General features: G+C 46.1%; 1 protein-coding gene across 2 annotated transcripts in view; it reads right to left on the reverse strand.

Annotated features, from left to right (window-relative positions):
* Window positions 1-13,193: 13,193 nt before the first annotated feature.
* Window positions 13,194-19,603, reverse strand: part of LOC135907236 (mediator of RNA polymerase II transcription subunit 15-like) — a 70,146-nt gene continuing 63,736 nt past the window's right edge. Inside the window, exons 15-16 of one of the 2 annotated variants that reach the window (XM_065438913.1) lie at window positions 14,983-15,065; window positions 13,314-13,546 (exon numbers count right to left, since the gene is read on the reverse strand). In XM_065438913.1, coding sequence (XP_065294985.1) covers window positions 14,983-15,065 — 83 coding nt within the window. In that variant the 3' untranslated portion in view covers window positions 13,314-13,546. Of the gene's footprint in view, window positions 13,547-14,982; window positions 15,066-19,603 lie in introns of both variants that reach the window. The other variant, XM_065438912.1, reaches the window with a different exon arrangement.

The following is a 19,603-nucleotide window of genomic DNA, read 5'->3' on the forward strand; positions in this document are numbered from 1 at the left end:
CGCTCCAGCATGTCGTCAACGTGCTGGTCGATGATACGGCGTTCAGCAGCCGACACACGATAGGGACGCTGGCACAATGGTGTTTGTTGACCGGTGTCGATACGGTGAACGACTGCGGACGCTCGACCAAAGGATGGTTGGTCAATGTCAAATGAGGAACGAAAACGTTGGAGGAGTTTGATGGTTTCTGATTGCTGCGCAGGTGCGAGTTCTGCGTCGACGGCACGAGCGAAGACGTCTACAGGGGCATCAGTCGCGGCGGAATTAGTGACGGAACAAATCAGAAGTGATGCCGTATCACCAAACATGGTGGCCGGGAGAACGCTATCGAAAGCTTCAGCGGTACCCAGGCACTCGCCGCGGAGTAGGGATGATGGGCAGGCGGACGGATTGCACACGTAAAGGGCAGCAGAACCATCGCAAAAAGTGACGACAACAAACGGAAGCAGGAAGTTCCGGCGGCGCGCACAAGTGGCCGACGGCGTAAATAGAACTGACGAGTTCGCAGCAGAGTTACATGACACAGGAACCAGAGTGGCGGAGAAAGGTGCGATATCGATGTCAGAGGCGGCAACAACTTTAGAAGAATGGTCGTCAGGGTCGAAGCACGGCACTGATAACGTAAGTTCGGCACGAGCGCAGTCGATAAGAGCTTGATTGACAGATAGGAAATTCCATCCAAGAATAACGCCGTGTGAGGAACGAGGTTAGACGACAAATTCTATAACATACATAACGCTTTGAATGACAACCCGGGCTGTGCACGACGCTGAAGCCTGAATGCGATGCGCGGTTGCCGTACGCAGAGAAAGAGAGGTAAGGGGAATGGTCACTTTGTTCAAATTGCGGCAAAGCTTCTCACTAATAATAGAAACGGCAGCTCCGGTGTCGATAAGTGCGTGTACGGTGACGCCGTCTACGGACAGTTCAATTTCGTTCGCCGGGTTAGAATGAGGCCTTGAAATGTTCGACGTAAACGCAGTTCTTGCCTCTGGAACTGCGACTGTTAGTTTTCCTCTCGGGCTGGGCTGGGTCAGCGAACCATCGGGGAAATGGATCGGCGACGTGGGGAAGGTGACCGGCGTGCATCGAAAGGGAGGCGACTGTAAGATGAGTGCGGAGGAAGGCTAGATGAGTCCTCACGCGGAAGTCGAGCAGGCCTGTAGCTTGAGGCGCCCCCACTGTCAGGTAAACGGGGGCTGCGACGGCGGCAGAATCGTGCTACGTGGCCCGGAAAATGGCAGAAATAGCATATTGGCTGGTTGTCAGATGTACGCCACGGGTTGACGACAGGGGCTCCAGCGGCCGAGTAAGGGACGACCATCGGGCGTGAAGATGGCGGCGGCACATGGAAGGTGCCAGTAGCCCGGTAGGCATCAGGAGCCGGAGGAGCGTAAGGCCGGGCGACAACGTCAGCGTAAGTTAGCGGTCCAGCTGCAGGCTGCGGAGGGGCAGATGGCAGCGCCGCAGCAACTTGGGTCTGAATGACGTGGCGAAGCGAGGGAGCCAAGGTTGTCGATGGCTCGGGTGTGCTGTTCGCCAGAGAGAGTTGGCGTGCCACTTCCTGACGGATGAACTGCTTTATCTCCGGCATTCAAGCAGAGATGTCGGCAGCGTCGCGGCCGAAATCCAATGGAGATAGACCCGTGGTGTCCTGCTGAGCAGCGCGCGTTGATGCACGCTGCTTGCGCAGCTCGTCGTACTGCTGACAGAGCTGTACGACCTCGGCAATCGTCCGCGGACTCTTCGCGACGAGCATCTGGAAGACTTGGTCATCGATGCCTTTCATGACGTGCTTAATCTTGTCAGCTTCGTCCATAGATGAGTTGACGCGCTTGCATAGCGAGAGCACGCCTTCAATATAACTAGTGAAGGTCTCCTCCTGGCGTTGAACTCGACCACGCAAGCACTGCTCAGCACGAAGCCGGCGAACGGCGGGACAGCCGAAGACCTCTGCCAAAGTTGCCGTGAAAGCCGACCAGGTGGTAAAATCGACTTCATGATTGCGGAACCATAGGTTTGCCACGTCAGTCAAGTAAAAGCTTACATTTGTGAGCTTGGCGCGGTCGTCCCACTTATTATAGGCGCTTACACGATCATATTCGGCGAGCCAGTCTTCCACGTCGTGGTCGTCTGTGCTGCTAAATATAGATGGATCGCGCTGCCGGATGACGCCAGAACAGACGATGGCAGGGGGCACGGGAGCAGCAGCCTGGGACGGTCCCGGTTCATCCATTGCAACAGCTGGTGGTAGCGTTCGGATGCGGAGTTCCAGGATGTCGAAGAGAAACCCCGCACCTCCACCAAATGCAACGGGGGTGTTCGCCTAGCAGGAGGGTCACTAGTTATAGGTTGTAGCGCTAGGCTTAAACAGGTCGGCGCTATATCGCAACGGAGAAGCAAGCACTACTCATCGTCTTCTCTTGCGCCAGCACACCAGCACCATGCCCACTGCCCAGTGCCTTCAGTACAATATATATATATATATATATATATATATATATGTATATATAGGGTCCGTTATGAAAGTAATGTGCATTTTCTGGGAAAAATACGATTTATTGACCGGACCGGTACAAATGGTTAAAATTCAACTTACTCTCCCTCTGCATCCATACATTTGCGGAGACGTGTTTGCCACGACTGGAAGGCACCCTGAATGTCACTGACGGGAACGTCTCTCAGGAAAGCTGCAACATGCTTTTGGATGTTTTCCACGTTCTCCCAATGCTTTCCTTTCAGCGCTCTGTTCCGTCGGGCATGGAGCCAAGTCGGGACTGTAAGGGGGATGGAGTATCACCACGGTGTTGCTCTGGGCCATAAAGTTGGTAACAATGAAGGATGTGTTGCTGGGAGCATTGTCATGGTGGAGCTTGACCGTGTCTTTGATGTCAGCCCTGACGCGTGCAACCCGGCATTTCAATCTCTTCAGCACCAAAAGGCCGAGTTGACAGTTTCTCCTTGCGGCATAAACTCAGAATCGACAATTCCTCGGGCGTCAAAGAAGACAATGAGCATCGTTTTGATGCGAGACTTGCTCAATCGCACTTTCTTGGTGCGGGGGATAATCTTGTGTGTGTGTGTGTGTGTGTGTGTGTGTGTGTGTGTGTGTGTGTGTGTGTGTGTGTGTGTGTGTGTGTGTGTGTGTGTGTGTGTGTGTGTGTGTGTGTGTGTGTGTGTGTGTGTGTGTGTATATATATATAGACTGACATGTGTGCTTGTTACCTTTCTCAGGAGACCGTTGTTCACCAGCTAACAAATGTTAAACGTTATCACTTTGCGCAAAACGCACCTGCATGATTTGGACCTTATGTGAATGTTATAGTTCCTTCTATCAGTTGTGTATGTCCTTGCTGAACCTTCTATTGGAAGATTGCACACGCAACACGAATTGTGTGGTAGTTTCTGGAAACCACGTGGGCACCAGCGATTACACTACAGGTTTTCCCGCTCAGTTTAATCCGAACGCCATTGAAAATAATCCAGGTGCCAGCCAATTTAATCTGAGTGCCAGCATTTTTAATCCCAGTGCCAATAATTTAATCCAGGCGCCATCACTTTTAATCCCAGTGCCATCCGAATTAATCCGCGTGCCAACTCATTTAATCCCTGCGCCATCCATTTTAATCCAAGTGCCACACATTTTAATCCCAGTGCCAGTCAATTTAATCCTGTTGGAAATTGATTGAGAAACGAATAATTCTTGCAGAAGAGCTCGTAACAGGCATCATGAATGCCGTGTATTCATTGATGTGATCACTATATTGGCGTCTGCACTACAGGAGCACAGTTTCCACGCTACCGGTCTTGTCATGGTTGCTTCAGAAACACTTCCGTGTGTTACACCGCTCGCTCATTTCCTCCTTCTTGAGTCGCATTCCCGAGTGACAAGAGACTCACATAAGCGAATGGAATGGAATGGAATGGGAAACTTTATTGACTCTTTTAAGGTTTTAGCGGGTCGAGGCCGAAGTCTTAATTCTTGAAGCTTGGGTCCTCTTCAGCGATGGATGGGCACCGAGTCCAGGGCTTCACTGAGCCGGGCCGCCTCGCACGCGTGCGCTATTAGAGCTCTTTGAGCCTCCAGCTCGCGGCTGGTGAGCCAGCTCTCCCATTGCTCCGCACTTGGTGTTTTGTGTTTGTGGAATGCCTGGTTTCTTGTACACTCCCATGTAATGTGGTATAATGTTGGTTTAGCTCCACACCACGGACAGGTTGCGCTATACTGCGTGGGGAACATCCTACTTAGTACGTGTAAGTTTGGAAAGGAGCCCGTTTGCAGTCTCCGCCAACCTGCGGCCTCCTCCTTTGTTAATGCTTTATGTGGTGGGGGATATTGATATCTTAGCCCCTTATAGAGGTAAGTGCGGCAGAATCGTGACGGATATTACGCGACTTGGGTCGCGATCATGACATGCGATTTCCTTCCCTATCGCCTTGCATATCGATCGACATTGTTCGCAAGGGTCAAAACTTGCTCACCATTACTCAGGCACTTGGCATAATCACTAAGCGATTCAATATAGCTCACTAATCTTGTATTTTCTATGCACTCTTATGCTTCCGTCATGCATACCAAATGAAATGGTTCTGAGAATGTAACAGCTTATCCTTGAGCGACATGATTAGCTCACTTGTGACTCGCTCGACGCCACCGCCGTCGCACCTCTCCTAACCTGCCTACTAACATATCAAAAGAAATCGCTTTCAAAGCTCAAAAACATTCCCCCTATCAATGACTCAAGTGACGTGATCACTAGTGACTGGCGTGACGTCACCACGCTTCTCACGCATGCACTATCCTAAACTGCCAGCATGCATATCAAACGAAGGGGCTTATAAAGGATAATAACCGGCTCACTATCACCCAGCCAATGACGTGATCACTAGTGACTCCCATGACGTCATCATGGTTCTCACCCGACCGTGCACTCTCCTAACCTGCTCACATGCATATCAGACGAAATGGCTTTTGAAGAGCAACAACCTGATCATTATCACAAAGTCAAATGAGCTGATCACTAGTGACTAACGTGACGTCATTACGGCTCTCACCCAACCATGCACTCTCCTAACCTGGCGACATGCATATCAAACGAAATGACTTTTGAAGAGCAACAATCTGCTCATTATCACAACATCGAATGGGGTGATCACTAGTGACTCACGTGACGTCTCCACGGTTCTCACCCAACCATGCACTCTCCTAACCTGGCGACATGCATATCAAACGAAATGACTTTTAAATAGCAACAACCTGCTCATTATCACAAAGTAGAATGCGGTGATCACTAGTGACTCACCTGACGTCACTACGGCTCTCACCCAACCATGCACTCTCCTAACCTGCCGACATGCATATCAAACGAAATGGCACTTAAAGAGCAAAAACCTGCTCATTATCACAAAGTAGAATGAGCTGATCACTAGTGACTCACCTGACGTCACTACGGCTCTCACCCAACCGTGCACTCTCTTAACCGGCCGACATGCATATCAAACGAAATGACTTTTAAAGAGCAACAACCTGCTCATTATCACAAAGTAGAATGAGGTGATCACTAGTGACTCACCTGACGTCACTACGGCTCTCACCCAACCGTGCACTCTCTTAACCGGCCGACATGCATATCAAACGAAATGACTTTTAAAGAGCAACAACCTGCTCATTATCACAAAGTAGAATGAGGTGATCACTAGTGACTCACCTGACGTCACTACGGCTCTCACCCAACCATGCACTCTCCTAAGCTGGCGACATGCATAACAAACGAAATGGCTTTTAAAGAGCAACAACCAGCCCATTATCCCAAAGTATAATGAGGTGATCACTAGTGACTCACGTGACGTCACTACATTCGCACGCGAGCGTCAACTCCCCTTACCTGCCGGCACGTATATCAAAAGAAATGGTTTTCAAAGGGCAGGTAACTGCTTACTATCGCTCATTAACATGACGTGATCACTAGTGACTTACAATGCGCTGTTCCGAGTAACTCGCTCAAGATATCGTGTTAGAGAAGAGACGCATTGACACGCGCAAACCGTGTTATGATGGTGACTCACATGACGTCCCCATGAAGGCTATTTAGCACGCACTCTTCATTAAGGGATGCAATAATATAAGAAATATTTTTAAAAGGCCAAAATGAGCGAATTGAGTCACACCTTTTTCGTACAAATGAATTGGTCATTATGGAACGGTGGTTCTCATTTTGCCAGAAACCTTGTCATGCTACCGACCTCGAAATGAAATATCCTTGTATAGCCTTACACTTTGATGGTTGTCTCGCGTTAATCAAATATAAGTGGACAATTGACTAATATCTTAATCTCGGATGCGCGGGATTGACTGCGCCTTCTTTTCTCCTAAAGCTCGAGTATGGACTGCAAGAAGTACAACCGAAAAAATAGCGTCGTGATATATTTTATGAGACATCTCACTCGACACGAGATGTACAAAGATACGGTGAGGTCTTTTGAACGAAAATATGTAATTTATTCGATGCGGTATTTAATTTCACAAGATACCAGGGCACTTCCTGAATGGGAGTATAGAAAAAAACCGAGAACAACTACATGTCTTCCTCTCTAAGCGCAGCCTGAACGAAAGAAAAGTTGTGCCTATCAAATGCAGCGCAATCCACGCGTTGCACAAGTGCCATTGCGTGTTGTGCAGCATTTACAAGCAACGAGCGCCTGTGCTCCTTTTGTGTGACTCCTTGTGGAGTCACCAGCACTGCGTCGCGCCGCTCACTGAGGTACTGTTTAACCTGACATTTAAACTTCGAGAAAACTTCCTCTATGGGATTAAAAAAAGGGCTGTATGGCGGCAGGCGCTTGATGGAATGGTTCGAGCGGACCAGATTTGCCTGTTCTGCGCGATTGTGAGCGGGAGCGTTGTCGAAAATGAAGACAGCCTCTGCATCCGGCTCCTCAGAGTCAACATGGGCGGAAACATCGGCGAGAAAGTCATTGAATACGATCCAATGGACTCTTTCGACAATTCGCCAGTGCAGCACACCGTTTGCCGACATGCAGGCGATGATGTTGATGTTCGCGCCTTTCGTCGAAGTCGTCGTCTGGAGCGCTGCCGTGCCCTTTTTTGCGCGGCCGAATTTTCTTGAGCACCATATATTGTAATTCGTTTCGTCGACGTAAAAGCGGCAAAGCCGGGGCCCATTGGTTTGTAACCATTGCGCATACTCTTTTCGCTTCTTCTTCACGTCGCAGCGGTTGCGGTCCACCGGCCTCGGGGTCGCTAATTTGATGGAGTAGGTGTGTGCATCGAGGAGGCGGTCAACAGAACTGGTGCTGATTGTGAGGCCAGGTATTTCTTGTTCAACGGTTCGCTTTATCTGTTTCAGCGTAAACGCTGGGTTCTCGTCGACAGTTCTTGTTACGACGGCGACAACATCGGCACCAAACTTTCTGATGGAGCCCCCCGTTTTCAGAGACACTTCACGGTCTGTCGCTGCAATCGACCTCACAGTTTTTATATTTATGCCGAGCGTCTCGGCGAGTTGTCTCAAATCTCCGCCGCGCCTTGAGGCATCGACGATTCTTGATCGGTCGACGTCAGACACCTTGTTGTTTTTCCTTCGTGGCTTAGTTTGATCCCTGAACGGAGGACCCCGCTTTCGCACGACGCTCGCCTGTTCGTCTTCAGGAGTCCCACCTTCCATGGCGGTCAGCTCAGGTAAAAATCAAGCACAGCTGTAGCACCGGGAGCACATAACAAAAGGTCAGACCGCCACTATTTCAGAAGCGCCGTGAACGCCGTCTGCTGAGTCCGCTAGGTTACGACACGATATCGTCTGCTTTTCAAGCGGAAAGTCGAACGCGCTTGCAGACGACAGGGAAATCGTGGAAGTACTAAGAAGAGCTTGTGCTCTTTAGAATTACACAACTGGAAGTATTTCTGAATGATATAGAGCAGTAGAACAAAAAAAGCTAAAGCAGACTAGTTATCGTCTGCGTCACCGCAGGCGAAACTGCACACGCCGTTCTCTTGCGATGGTGGTGAAACAAAAACAGAGCACTCAGCAGACGGCGTTCACGGCGCTTCTGAAATAGTGGCGGTCTGACCTTTTGTTATGTGCTCCCGGTGCTACAGCTGTGCTTGATTTTTACCTGAGCTGACCGCCATGGAAGGTGGGACTCCTGAAGACGAACAGGCGAGCGTCGTGCGAAAGCGGGGTCCTCCGTTCAGGGATCAAACTAAGCCACGAAGGAAAAACAACAAGGTGTCTGACGTCGACCGATCAAGAATCGTCGATGCCTCAAGGCGCGGCGGAGATTTGAGACAACTCGCCGAGACGCTCGGCATAAATATAAAAACTGTGAGGTCGATTGCAGCGACAGACCGTGAAGTGTCTCTGAAAACGGGGGGCTCCATCAGAAAGTTTGGTGCCGATGTTGTCGCCGTCGTAACAAGAACTGTCGACGAGAACCCAGCGTTTACGCTGAAACAGATAAAGCGAACCGTTGAACAAGAAATACCTGGCCTCACAATCAGCACCAGTTCTGTTGACCGCCTCCTCGACGCACACACCTACTCCATCAAATTAGCGACCCCGAGGCCGGTGGACCGCAACCGCTGCGACGTGAAGAAGAAGCGAAAAGAGTATGCGCAATGGTTACAAACCAATGGGCCCCGGCTTTGCCGCTTTTACGTCGACGAAACGAATTACAATATATGGTGCTCAAGAAAATTCGGCCGCGCAAAAAAGGGCACGGCAGCGCTCCAGACGACGACTTCGACGAAAGGCGCGAACATCAACATCATCGCCTGCATGTCGGCAAACGGTGTGCTGCACTGGCGAATTGTCGAAAGAGTCCATTGGATCGTATTCAATGACTTTCTCGCCGATGTTTCCGCCCATGTTGACTCTGAGGAGCCGGATGCAGAGGCTGTCTTCATTTTCGACAACGCTCCCGCTCACAATCGCGCAGAACAGGCAAATCTGGTCCGCTCGAACCATTCCATCAAGCGCCTGCCGCCATACAGCCCTTTTTTTAATCCCATAGAGGAAGTTTTCTCGAAGTTTAAATGTCAGGTTAAACAGTACCTCAGTGAGCGGCGCGACGCAGTGCTGGTGACTCCACAAGGAGTCACACAAAAGGAGCACAGGCGCTCGTTGCTTGTAAATGCTGCACAACACGCAATGGCACTTGTGCAACGCGTGGATTGCGCTGCATTTGATAGGCACAACTTTTCTTTCGTTCAGGCTGCGCTTAGAGAGGAAGACATGTAGTTGTTCTCGGTTTTTTTCTATACTCCCATTCAGGAAGTGCCCTGGTATCTTGTGAAATTAAATACCGCATCGAATAAATTACATATTTTCGTTCAAAAGACCTCACCGTATCTTTGTACATCTCGTGTCGAGTGAGATGTCTCATAAAATATATCACGACGCTATTTTTTCGGTTGTACTTCTTGCAGTCCATACTCGAGCTTTAGGAGAAAAGAAGGCGCAGTCAATCCCGCGCATCCGAGATTAAGATATTAGTCAATTGTCCACTTATATTTGATTAACGCGAGACAACCATCAAAGTGTAAGGCTATACAAGGATATTTCATTTCGAGGTCGGTAGCATGACAAGGTTTCTGGCAAAATGAGAACCACCGTTCCATAATGACCAATTCATTTGTACGAAAAAGGTGTGACTCAATTCGCTCATTTTGGCCTTTTAAAAATATTTCTTATATTATTGCATCCCTTAATGAAGAGTGCGTGCTAAATAGCCTTCATGGGGACGTCATGTGAGTCACCATCATAACACGGTTTGCGCGTGTCAATGCGTCTCTTCTCTAACACGATATCTTGAGCGAGTTACTCGGAACAGCGCATTGTAAGTCACTAGTGATCACGTCATGTTAATGAGCGATAGTAAGCAGTTACCTGCCCTTTGAAAACCATTTCTTTTGATATACGTGCCGGCAGGTAAGGGGAGTTGACGCTCGCGTGCGAATGTAGTGACGTCACGTGAGTCACTAGTGATCACCTCATTATACTTTGGGATAATGGGCTGGTTGTTGCTCTTTAAAAGCCATTTCGTTTGTTATGCATGTCGCCAGCTTAGGAGAGTGCATGGTTGGGTGAGAGCCGTAGTGACGTCAGGTGAGTCACTAGTGATCACCTCATTCTACTTTGTGATAATGAGCAGGTTGTTGCTCTTTAAAAGTCATTTCGTTTGATATGCATGTCGGCCGGTTAAGAGAGTGCACGGTTGGGTGAGAGCCGTAGTGACGTCAGGTGAGTCACTAGTGATCACCTCATTCTACTTTGTGATAATGAGCAGGTTGTTGCTCTTTAAAAGTCATTTCGTTTGATATGCATGTCGCCAGGTTAGGAGAGTGCATGGTTGGGTGAGAACCATTGTGACGTCACGTGAGTCACTAGTGATCACCTTATTCTACTTTGTGATAATGAGCAGGTTGTTGCTCTTTAAAAGTCATTTCGTTTGATATGCATGTCGGCCGGTTAAGAGAGTGCACGGTTGCGTGAGAGCCGTAGTGACGTCAGGTGAGTCACTAGTGATCACCTCAATCTACTTTGTGATAATGAGCAGGTTGTTGCTATTTAAAAGTCATTTCGTTTGATATGCATGTCGCCAGGTTAGGAGAGTGCATGGCTGGGTGAGAACAATTGTGACGTCACGTGAGTCACTAGTGATCACCTTATTCTACTTTGTGATAATGAGCAGGTTGTTGCTCTTTAAAAGTAATTTCGTTTGATATGCATGTCGGCTGGTTAGGAGAGTGCATGGTTGGGTGAGAGCCATGGTGACGTTACGTGAGTCACTAGTGATCACGTCACTTGAGTCATTGATAGGGAGCATGTTTTTGAGCTTTGAAAGCGATTTCCTTTGATATGTTAGTAGGCAGGTTAGGAGAGGTGCGACAGCGGTGGCGTCGAGCGAGTCACAAGTGAGCTAATCATGTCACTCAAGGATAAGCTGTTACATTCTCGGAACCATTTCATTTGGTATGTATGACGGAAGCATAAGAGTGCATGCAAAATACAAGATTAGCGAGCTATATTGAATCACTTAGTGATTATGCCAAGTGCATGAGTAATGGTGAGCAAGTTTTTACCCTTGCGAACAATGTCCATCGATATGCAAGACGATAATGAAGGAAATCGCATGTCATCATCGCAACCCGAGTCGCGTAATATCCGTCATGATTCTGCCTCACTTATGTGAGTCTCTTGTCACTCGGAAATGCGACTTGAAAAGGAGGAAATGAGTGAGCAGTAGAACACACAGAAGTGTTTCTGAAGAAACCATGATAACACCGGTAGCGTGGAAACTGTGCTCCTATAGTGCTGACGCCAATATAGTGATCACATCAATGAATATAGGGCATTCATGACGCCTGTTACGAGCTCTTCTGCAAGAAATATTCGTTTCTGAATCAATTTCCAACAGGATTAAATTGACTCGCACTGGGATTAAAATGTGTGGCACTTGGATTAAAATGCATGGCGCAGGGATTAAATGAGTTGGCACGCGGATTAATTCGGATGGCGCTGGGATTAAAAGTGATGGCGCCTGGATTAAATTATTGGCACTGGGATTAAAAATGCTGGCGCTCAGATTAAATTGGCTGGCACCTGGATTATTTTCAATGGCGTTCGGATTAAACTGAGCGGGAAAACCTGTAGAACCTTCGACAAGTGATGTACAAAAGCCCACGCACTTGACTGGCTGATCGGATTTCGACAATCACCGACTGTGTTCGCTGCTATCGTAGCACTTTGCGTGTAATTTAGTTTTGTGGGCACAGGTTCGCCCCATAAAAAGTTAGTTATGCTACTGACAGTTTTGCTGCTGTTTTTTTTTTCGCTGTCGCTGTCAGCCACTCAAAAAGTAGTTTGTATGCCACTGCTTATACAGTACTGTACAGTAACTTAGTGTTGCACAGCAAAGTACAGTAATAAATAAGGGCATCTGCAAGGTGGTGTTTAAAAAGTGAGAGATTGGACTGCTACTAGCTGCTAAGCCTCTGTCAAAGGTCAGTCTGAAATTGACTGCGTACTTATGCAAGTGAAAACTCCAGACAGCAGCCACGACTGCTCGTAAATAAGTTGTACATACACTGTCGATATGCTGATGGATAAAAGCAACTTACTCGAAGAAAAAAATACAAATTGCACTAGCTATTTGTCGAACAGAGTCGTCAAAACAACATGCACTCCTGGGCATGTACCGACATTTGAGACATTGAGACAGCATAGATGTGCAGCCAGAAAATTAAACAGAAGCTTCTGTCTCTTCGCTGCACAGTAAAAAAAAATATCTAGCCAAATCAGCTCAAGTGCAAGTTTCGTGTTGTTTGAATGGGTAAGTGCTAAGAGCACTGGAGGCTAGTTTTGATGACTCCTCACATAGAAGTATTTTTAGACTCCCTAATGTGCTGATAATGGTCAAATCGGACTAATAGGTAAAGCGCAGACTTCCCTTTATTCGGTACATGGCACTGCTCATGAAAGAACTCAAGCGATTAATGCTTAACTGAGAGTCAAGAGCTGGAGCCTGCTGGCAATTTTCAAGCAATTTTCACAGGCACGTAACAAGAAACATCAAGGTGAAGCTTGGCAGGAAGAGAGTAGATATGTACACACTGATGAGAGGCCTGCATAGCATAGCAGATCCATTTGCTTTAGTAGCAGCACTTCAATACAGCATATGCATCTTACATTTGTTGCACATTACAGTGGATTAGCTCACTTCTTCGTGCGCAAAGTGATGATGTTCAATTTCAATGAACAGCATCATGTTGTCACAAGTTATTGCATTCCCAAGAGTAAAGGAATTACCTAAATTAAATTGTGGGGTTTGACATACCAAAACCACAATCTGATTATAAGGCACGCCATAGTGGGAAGCTCCGGATTAATTGTGACCACCTGGGATTCTTTAATGTGCATGTAAATCTCAGTATGCGGGTGCTTTTGCATTTCGCACCCATCAAAATACGATCACCGAGGCCGGGATTTGATCCCGCGACCACACCAGCACCACTTAGCAACACCACACCAAAACCACTAGCAACCATGGCAGGTGAGAGTCAAGGAATGCCTTGCCCAAGAGCAGCTAACAGCTCACGTACACTTTAACTCCTACACGACGCACTGTGCAAAGCATCGATACAAAGCTTGCACAAATGAGAGAACATGCAAAGGTCTGTTCACAGTATTTTTTTTTATTGCCAAATAAAATAAGCACTCCTGAGCATTTACCACATGCTACAGGCAAAGCACAATACTATTTACAGATGGCCTCTGATCGACACTGACATTAAAGTAAGTTCATTGGTATATTTACATTTCAGAAACCTCTTTATAGAACATGTCCAAAAGGCATAAGAGAGGATAGACTGAAGAGGACTGGGCCAGCAAGCCTCCTCCATGTAGAATATATTTTATGAAAACTTGACCATTTTGGATTCTACAGACCAGCACTATTGGGACCCACCAGACCTCGACGACTGTCTCGCAGAAATGGGTCTCCCAGATGTAGGCAGTTTTGGTTGAGCCTGTAAAGCAAGAAAATGGAAATACTATACCATAAAAATCTCAAGAAAGCCATCCAATGGCATGTGTACTTCAGCATGACCGGATAAGATGGTTAGAGCAGCAAAGCAAGTGCTACAAGCTATGTCTGGTGCCTCAGTATTAACCACATTAGGATTAATGTGAAGTGATGTCCTGATATTAGTAATCCATCACACCCAATCATTAACATCAACTTCTGCATAGAACTTTCTCAGCAGCAATTAGCTTCTGTGATCTTGACTTTATGTACAAACATCACATACAAAATTAACTCCGAGTGAAGTAAGCTATGCATTCAAGAAAAAGCATAAACAACATGGCATGTTGTCACACTTTCTGATGTTCAGTCATTCCTACCACTACAAGGGCAGTGAATTTTGGACTTCTTCTGTACAGCGAGCACAAATGGGCCACATGCACACAGCATGTGGCCCATTCATGCAGCACTATTTTCTATCACTCTTTGGCACAAATTCGAATTAAAAGAATGTCACTGCCTAATGTCTTCACAAGGTGAGGTGAACATAGCCAAGTACTGCTTGTTTCCACAGGGAAAACACGGGTAAGGTGGGAAATGGAAATTTAAGACGAAGAGCCAAAGGAGAACAAGGTGAAAGCCGGAGCCAACGTTTCAACAAGTCGACTTGTCTTCTTCAAGGCTGCATATGCTGTCCTTGCCACAGTTTATATCATCATCATCATCATCAGCCTGGTTACGCCCACTGCAGGGCAAAGGCCTCTCCCATATTTCTCCAACAACCCCGGTCATGTACTAATTGTGGCCATGCCGTCCCTGCAAATTTCATAATCTCATCCGCCCACCTAACTTTCTGCCGTCCCCTGCTACGCTTCCCTTCCCTTGGAATCCAGTCCGTAACCCTTAATGACCATCAGTTATCTTTCCGCCTTTATATATAGTTTATATAGGTGGGGTTCATCTAAAGGGGAGAGGGCATAAGACGAGTGGGAGCGGCAACAAGCGAAATAGTGTTAGCAGCGAGGGTGTCGAATTGAAAATGAAGGAGTGCTGTGCACAAGGCCAGTGACACGGTCGTTTGTCAATCACGTGTCAATCACACGACGGCTAACACACGGCCGTTAACACGTGACAGGCAGCCACGTCATTGGCCTTGTGCACAGCACTCCTTTATTCTCAATTTGCCACCCTCGCCACAAACCCACCTTTACTCGTTGCCGCTCCCACCCGCCTTACCCTATAGATGAACCTCACCTATATGTACTGTGGCGAGGAAAGCATATGTCACCTTGAAGAAGGCAAGTCCACTTGTCGAAACATTGGCTCCTGCTTTCAACTTGTTCTCGTTTTACTCATTGTGTTTTGTTTTCACAGCAATTTTACTTAAAACAGGCATACTAAGAAACCTTTTTAAGTCATGCAACTGTGTAAGTATTGTACCTAGAGGGCACCTCTTGGCCTCTTCCAGTCTGAGTTGGCCACGGAATCCCCTGGTCGCTTCAAGTTTGGATAGGTGTAGGATACTGCACCGAAATAACACAGAAACAAGCCCCCAAAACCCAAACCGCCCACACGAAGAAAAAGCAAGGTCAAAACCCAGTGCATTGCACAAAAACAAAAAATTCAGTAAGAAAAATGAGAAACAAAGAACATGGAAAAAAATAGAAAAAGAGAACAGTGCAACAGCAGAACAACATTTCAGTATTTCAAATAATGTCCATCCGTCGATCGGCAAAGGTGCGCAATAAAAAGGAAAGAACAGGATGATGTTAGTTGCAGAAGATTGGGTCCAATAAATAGTGCGTCCAGGTTGGAAGAAGTCGGTTTTTCAGTTTCAAATGATGGATGTTGCACGTTGATCAGGGCATCAAAAGTTTGCATGGCAATGCCAAGTCAGCAGCAGCAGAAGGCATGAAAGAAAAGAAGGTATGTCAGAAGTTAAAAAAACAAAAGTCTAAAGAGAGTCTGAGAAAATCAAATTAATCACACAAAAGCATTTACTGTTTCAACAAACATATGCAGATGCTAGTATATCAGAAGAAAAATATAGTGTTGAATTTTTGTGCAGCTCCATTACAAAAACAATAATTTTTTTAACAATACAAAACGTATATTGCTTTGATACCCATTTCCAAATTTCCTGTATGGCAACACTTCATACAATATCGACATGTTTGCACAGCGCAAAAGACGAGGACTGAAGGAAGAACACAACACCAGACACTTCCTTCTTCCTTCACTTTTTGCGCTGTGCAAACATTTTGTGCGCAAACAGACAGGGACAAAGAAAAGGGCAACACAAGGACGAAGCGCTCGTCCTTGTGTTACCCTTTTCTTTGTCCCTGTCTGTTTGCGCACAAAACGTTTCTTTACGTAATGAATCTGTTCCAACTAGGCCGACTCGCAGTTGTGCAAACATGTCGATATTGAATCAACAACTCGCCCAATCTTCCACCTTATCACTTGATACAGTTATGTTTTACTCTGCATCTTTTGTCACAAGCAAGTTTGTCAGTGATTCCACAGGTACCTTTGAAAAGTGAAATGCTACAGTATTCCTTTCCTTTTAACAGCTCCATCCTAAAATTCCGTACTTAACCCTTTCATAGCTTTTTCTCATCAGTCTCTTAATATTAATAATCATTCAAAAATACATATAGCCACTAATTATTGGGATGCTTCTCATGCCACTAGTTTCACTGCTCGTTGCCTTCTTGCCAATGCAATTCTTATTTGCCCCCTTCATCACACTAATCCAACTCAGTCATCTAACCTTGGCCACAGTGTCTGCTATGTTGCCCTTGCCTCATGCAGTTATTTTCAACTACGTTTCCTTATTCAGTGCAAGTCAACCCTGTTTCTCTTGTTCTGACTACTTGAAACATTTAAATTCCAGAATTCCTCACGAGAAGCGTAAGTGAATAGCTTTAACCCTTTGAAACAGTGTATACACAATTGCTTATGCCAAAGTTGTGCATCAAAAGCAAAGGCACTGATGAAAGTAATGAAATCTAAAATGTGTCACATAGATCTTAAAACACTTCTGAATGGAATTGTGCAGCAAGTTTGAATAACAAGTGCAAGATGCTTTAATAACATGAGTGGAAATGTAGATGGTTGGGTATATTTATTCAGTGTGAGTACATCGTTGTATGTAGTGGGTTCCCTTCTTTCATTGTTTTTGACAATTCTTTGCACCAGGCACAATTTTCAACTGACTGCACGGGTGCTTTTAAAGCCTGTTAGATATGAAATAGTTGATGTCCTCCAAGCTGATGGTCCTGAAGAAGTTTTCATATGGAGTCCACATTCCCTAGACATGACAACACATACTAAAGGACTAAAAGTTGTTAATCTATTTTGCAGCTGTATGCTTTTTACTATTTTGGAAATGTAGGAGATGCAGTTCAGGTGAGTTTTAAATCAAGAGAATCAGCGCCTGAAAGGATTAAGTAGTTTGCTATTATTGGATACATCATGAAACCAATGTCCTGAAGTTCACATGCACCACTATCACAAACAATCAAGAACTACTTTAAGCTTTCCATTTCACCAAATGCAATGTCTAGAAGAAAAACCAGCAGGTAAAATACAAACACCTGAAAGGCAAAATGCTTATTATTCTTGCCCCCTTCCACTGAACCATCATAGAGATGAGTTACCAGAGCTCTGCTGACAAAAACAAACTCCAATTGTTAGAGACATGCAACCCAGTCACGTTCATCCACTTTGGATGCTTGGCACGAAAACCTGCTTGCATGCAGCCAGTCAACACATACGCAAAGAAACCCATGCTACCGAAAAAATAAAATGCATACCACCACCAAAGACAACAGAAAATGCTAATACCACATTTCCATGAATACAATGAGAGCTTTGCAAAATTTTTGGCCTCAGAATGTGCTTCGCATCGCATCGTGACACAACTACCCTTTTTTTTTTTTCCATGCCATTTCAAACTGCAGTGAGCTAAACCACGAGGCAGCATCACGACCACTGCTACACCTACAGAGCCATGTTCGAACATACACAACCAAGCACAGCTTTGTTATGTTCGATTGTGCCATGGGCACTCCTAGAGTGCTGCCTGTCCAATAACTTTTGTGGTGCGAAGAACAATGCAGTTCTCGCTGTCAATTACCAAGACGCCAGCAGTGCCAAGTAAATTGTGATTGTACTCGTCCTTTCACTGTATTTTGCAACGGCAGTTCACAGTAACGACGAATAAAGCACCCTGTGGTCACCCCAATTTATGCGTCATTTCCCATTCGCCGTTCTTTTGCAGTATCACTTCACATTATAATCCTACCATAATATTTTCCTTTTCTGAGAGGCTGAAAGTCCCCCCTCACATTGTATTCGTGGTTGCATCATTTAAAGGGACACAAAGAAACAATATTTTGAGCTGTAGTAGTAAATTGTCCTTCCACAATTTTAACGTAAGAAGACGCTTAATATAAACCAGGAAAAGGCACAATAACAAAAGACAGGTGGCGAAGCCACCTTGGACTTCCTGCACCATCCAGCTGTGACGTCATGGCTTCTACCGGCTTCTGTTTGGGCCTAGTTAAGCTTTCATGAGTAAAGGTTGACTGCATTGTATTGCAAATTAGCCAAAGACTCAACTTAGAAAGCTTGGAGAACTTTAAAGCGCCACAATGGCCAAAATATGAGAAAGTAGTTCGAAACATGTGATGTCACACTCACAAGCCGACGCTGAGGTTTCAGTGCGAAATTTTAAAAAAAGATAGAACTTTCACCTTAATTTTATTTTATAATACTCAACCTTTTACTGTAAAATTAAATAGTGTTTTGAAAGAATGCTTTATCAGGTTAAATTGTTTCATTATTTCTTTTTAGTGGCCCTTTGATGGGCCCCTCACCAAGTCTGGACATTTCTGAGCTGACAAACGCAGTGCATACAATGCGCACTAGCAATTATGTCTGCTAAGTGGTACGTCCGTCCCTATGCGCCGCAGAAAGAGCTTAAATTTCAAACCAAATGCAGTTTGGCCTTCTCCTCACGGGCACCGTGCTCCCAGCCGGAGAGTCGACGTACATCACACAAGCGTGCCCACATAGGTGGCAGTGACACGCGACTTCGAGAATTATTCAAGGCAATGTCGGTTATTTATTTAATCTGTTGCTTCAACAGACAAAGTAAAGTTTAGGGAAATAATAGAACACCCAAACCGAATGTCTACATGTTTGTTGTTTCACTTCGCACCACAGCAAGAGAGACGCACAAACTTCCTTTTCGTCTGCATGTTCCCATGTCGTGCAGCCGTGCGCGCAGAGAACAAAACTACAGTTGAACCTCGCTACAATGAAACTCACGGGACGCGCAAAAAATTTCGTTGAAGCGAAAATTTCGTTGTGGCGAAATTTGCCCCAAAACACTGTCAAATTTGACTACACACACACAAACATCATTTATTTCCAGAAAAAGTAGGTCACTTTTTGTTGTGACGAAATCTGACCCAAAACACTGTCAGATTTCAAAAACACTACACATTCAAAAACGTCATTCATTTCCGAAAAAAGTCGGTCATCTTTGTTTGCCTCCGTCCTTTGGTCATCATCCCCGTGGTGCGATGTTCGCACTCGGTCAGCAGCTGCATTGCGACGTCGTCATCGTGGCTGTCAATGAAATTACGAATGACGACAAAAGCGTCCGTTACATCCAGTGCACAAGGCAGGGCCCGATGCATCTTGTTCGCCGCACAACACTTTCGCAATGATGTCATGTCGGGCCCTGAAGCAGGTTAGCCAACCTGTGCTTGCCTTAAAATCGCCAATGCCGAGCATGCAAGCATAGTTAAGTGCCTTTTGCTGCAGCATGCTTCTACTGTTTGGCATTTTCTTGGCACGCATGTTGAGGAACCATGTAAACAACGCCTTTTCAAGGTACTCGTGTGCAGCTCGAGTCAACTTCTTCCATTTGGCAGACGCCCCCACAAAAAGAGCACTGGTGATCGCGTCCTTCGACTTCAAAACTGTCGACAGCGTGCTGTTGGAGATGCCGAACTCTGCTGCATACCTGCCAACCTGGCGAGATCCA

The sequence above is a fragment of the Dermacentor albipictus genome, chromosome 1, assembly GCF_038994185.2.
Source record: "Dermacentor albipictus isolate Rhodes 1998 colony chromosome 1, USDA_Dalb.pri_finalv2, whole genome shotgun sequence".
In the NCBI taxonomy this organism is placed as follows: domain Eukaryota; kingdom Metazoa; phylum Arthropoda; class Arachnida; order Ixodida; family Ixodidae; genus Dermacentor; species Dermacentor albipictus.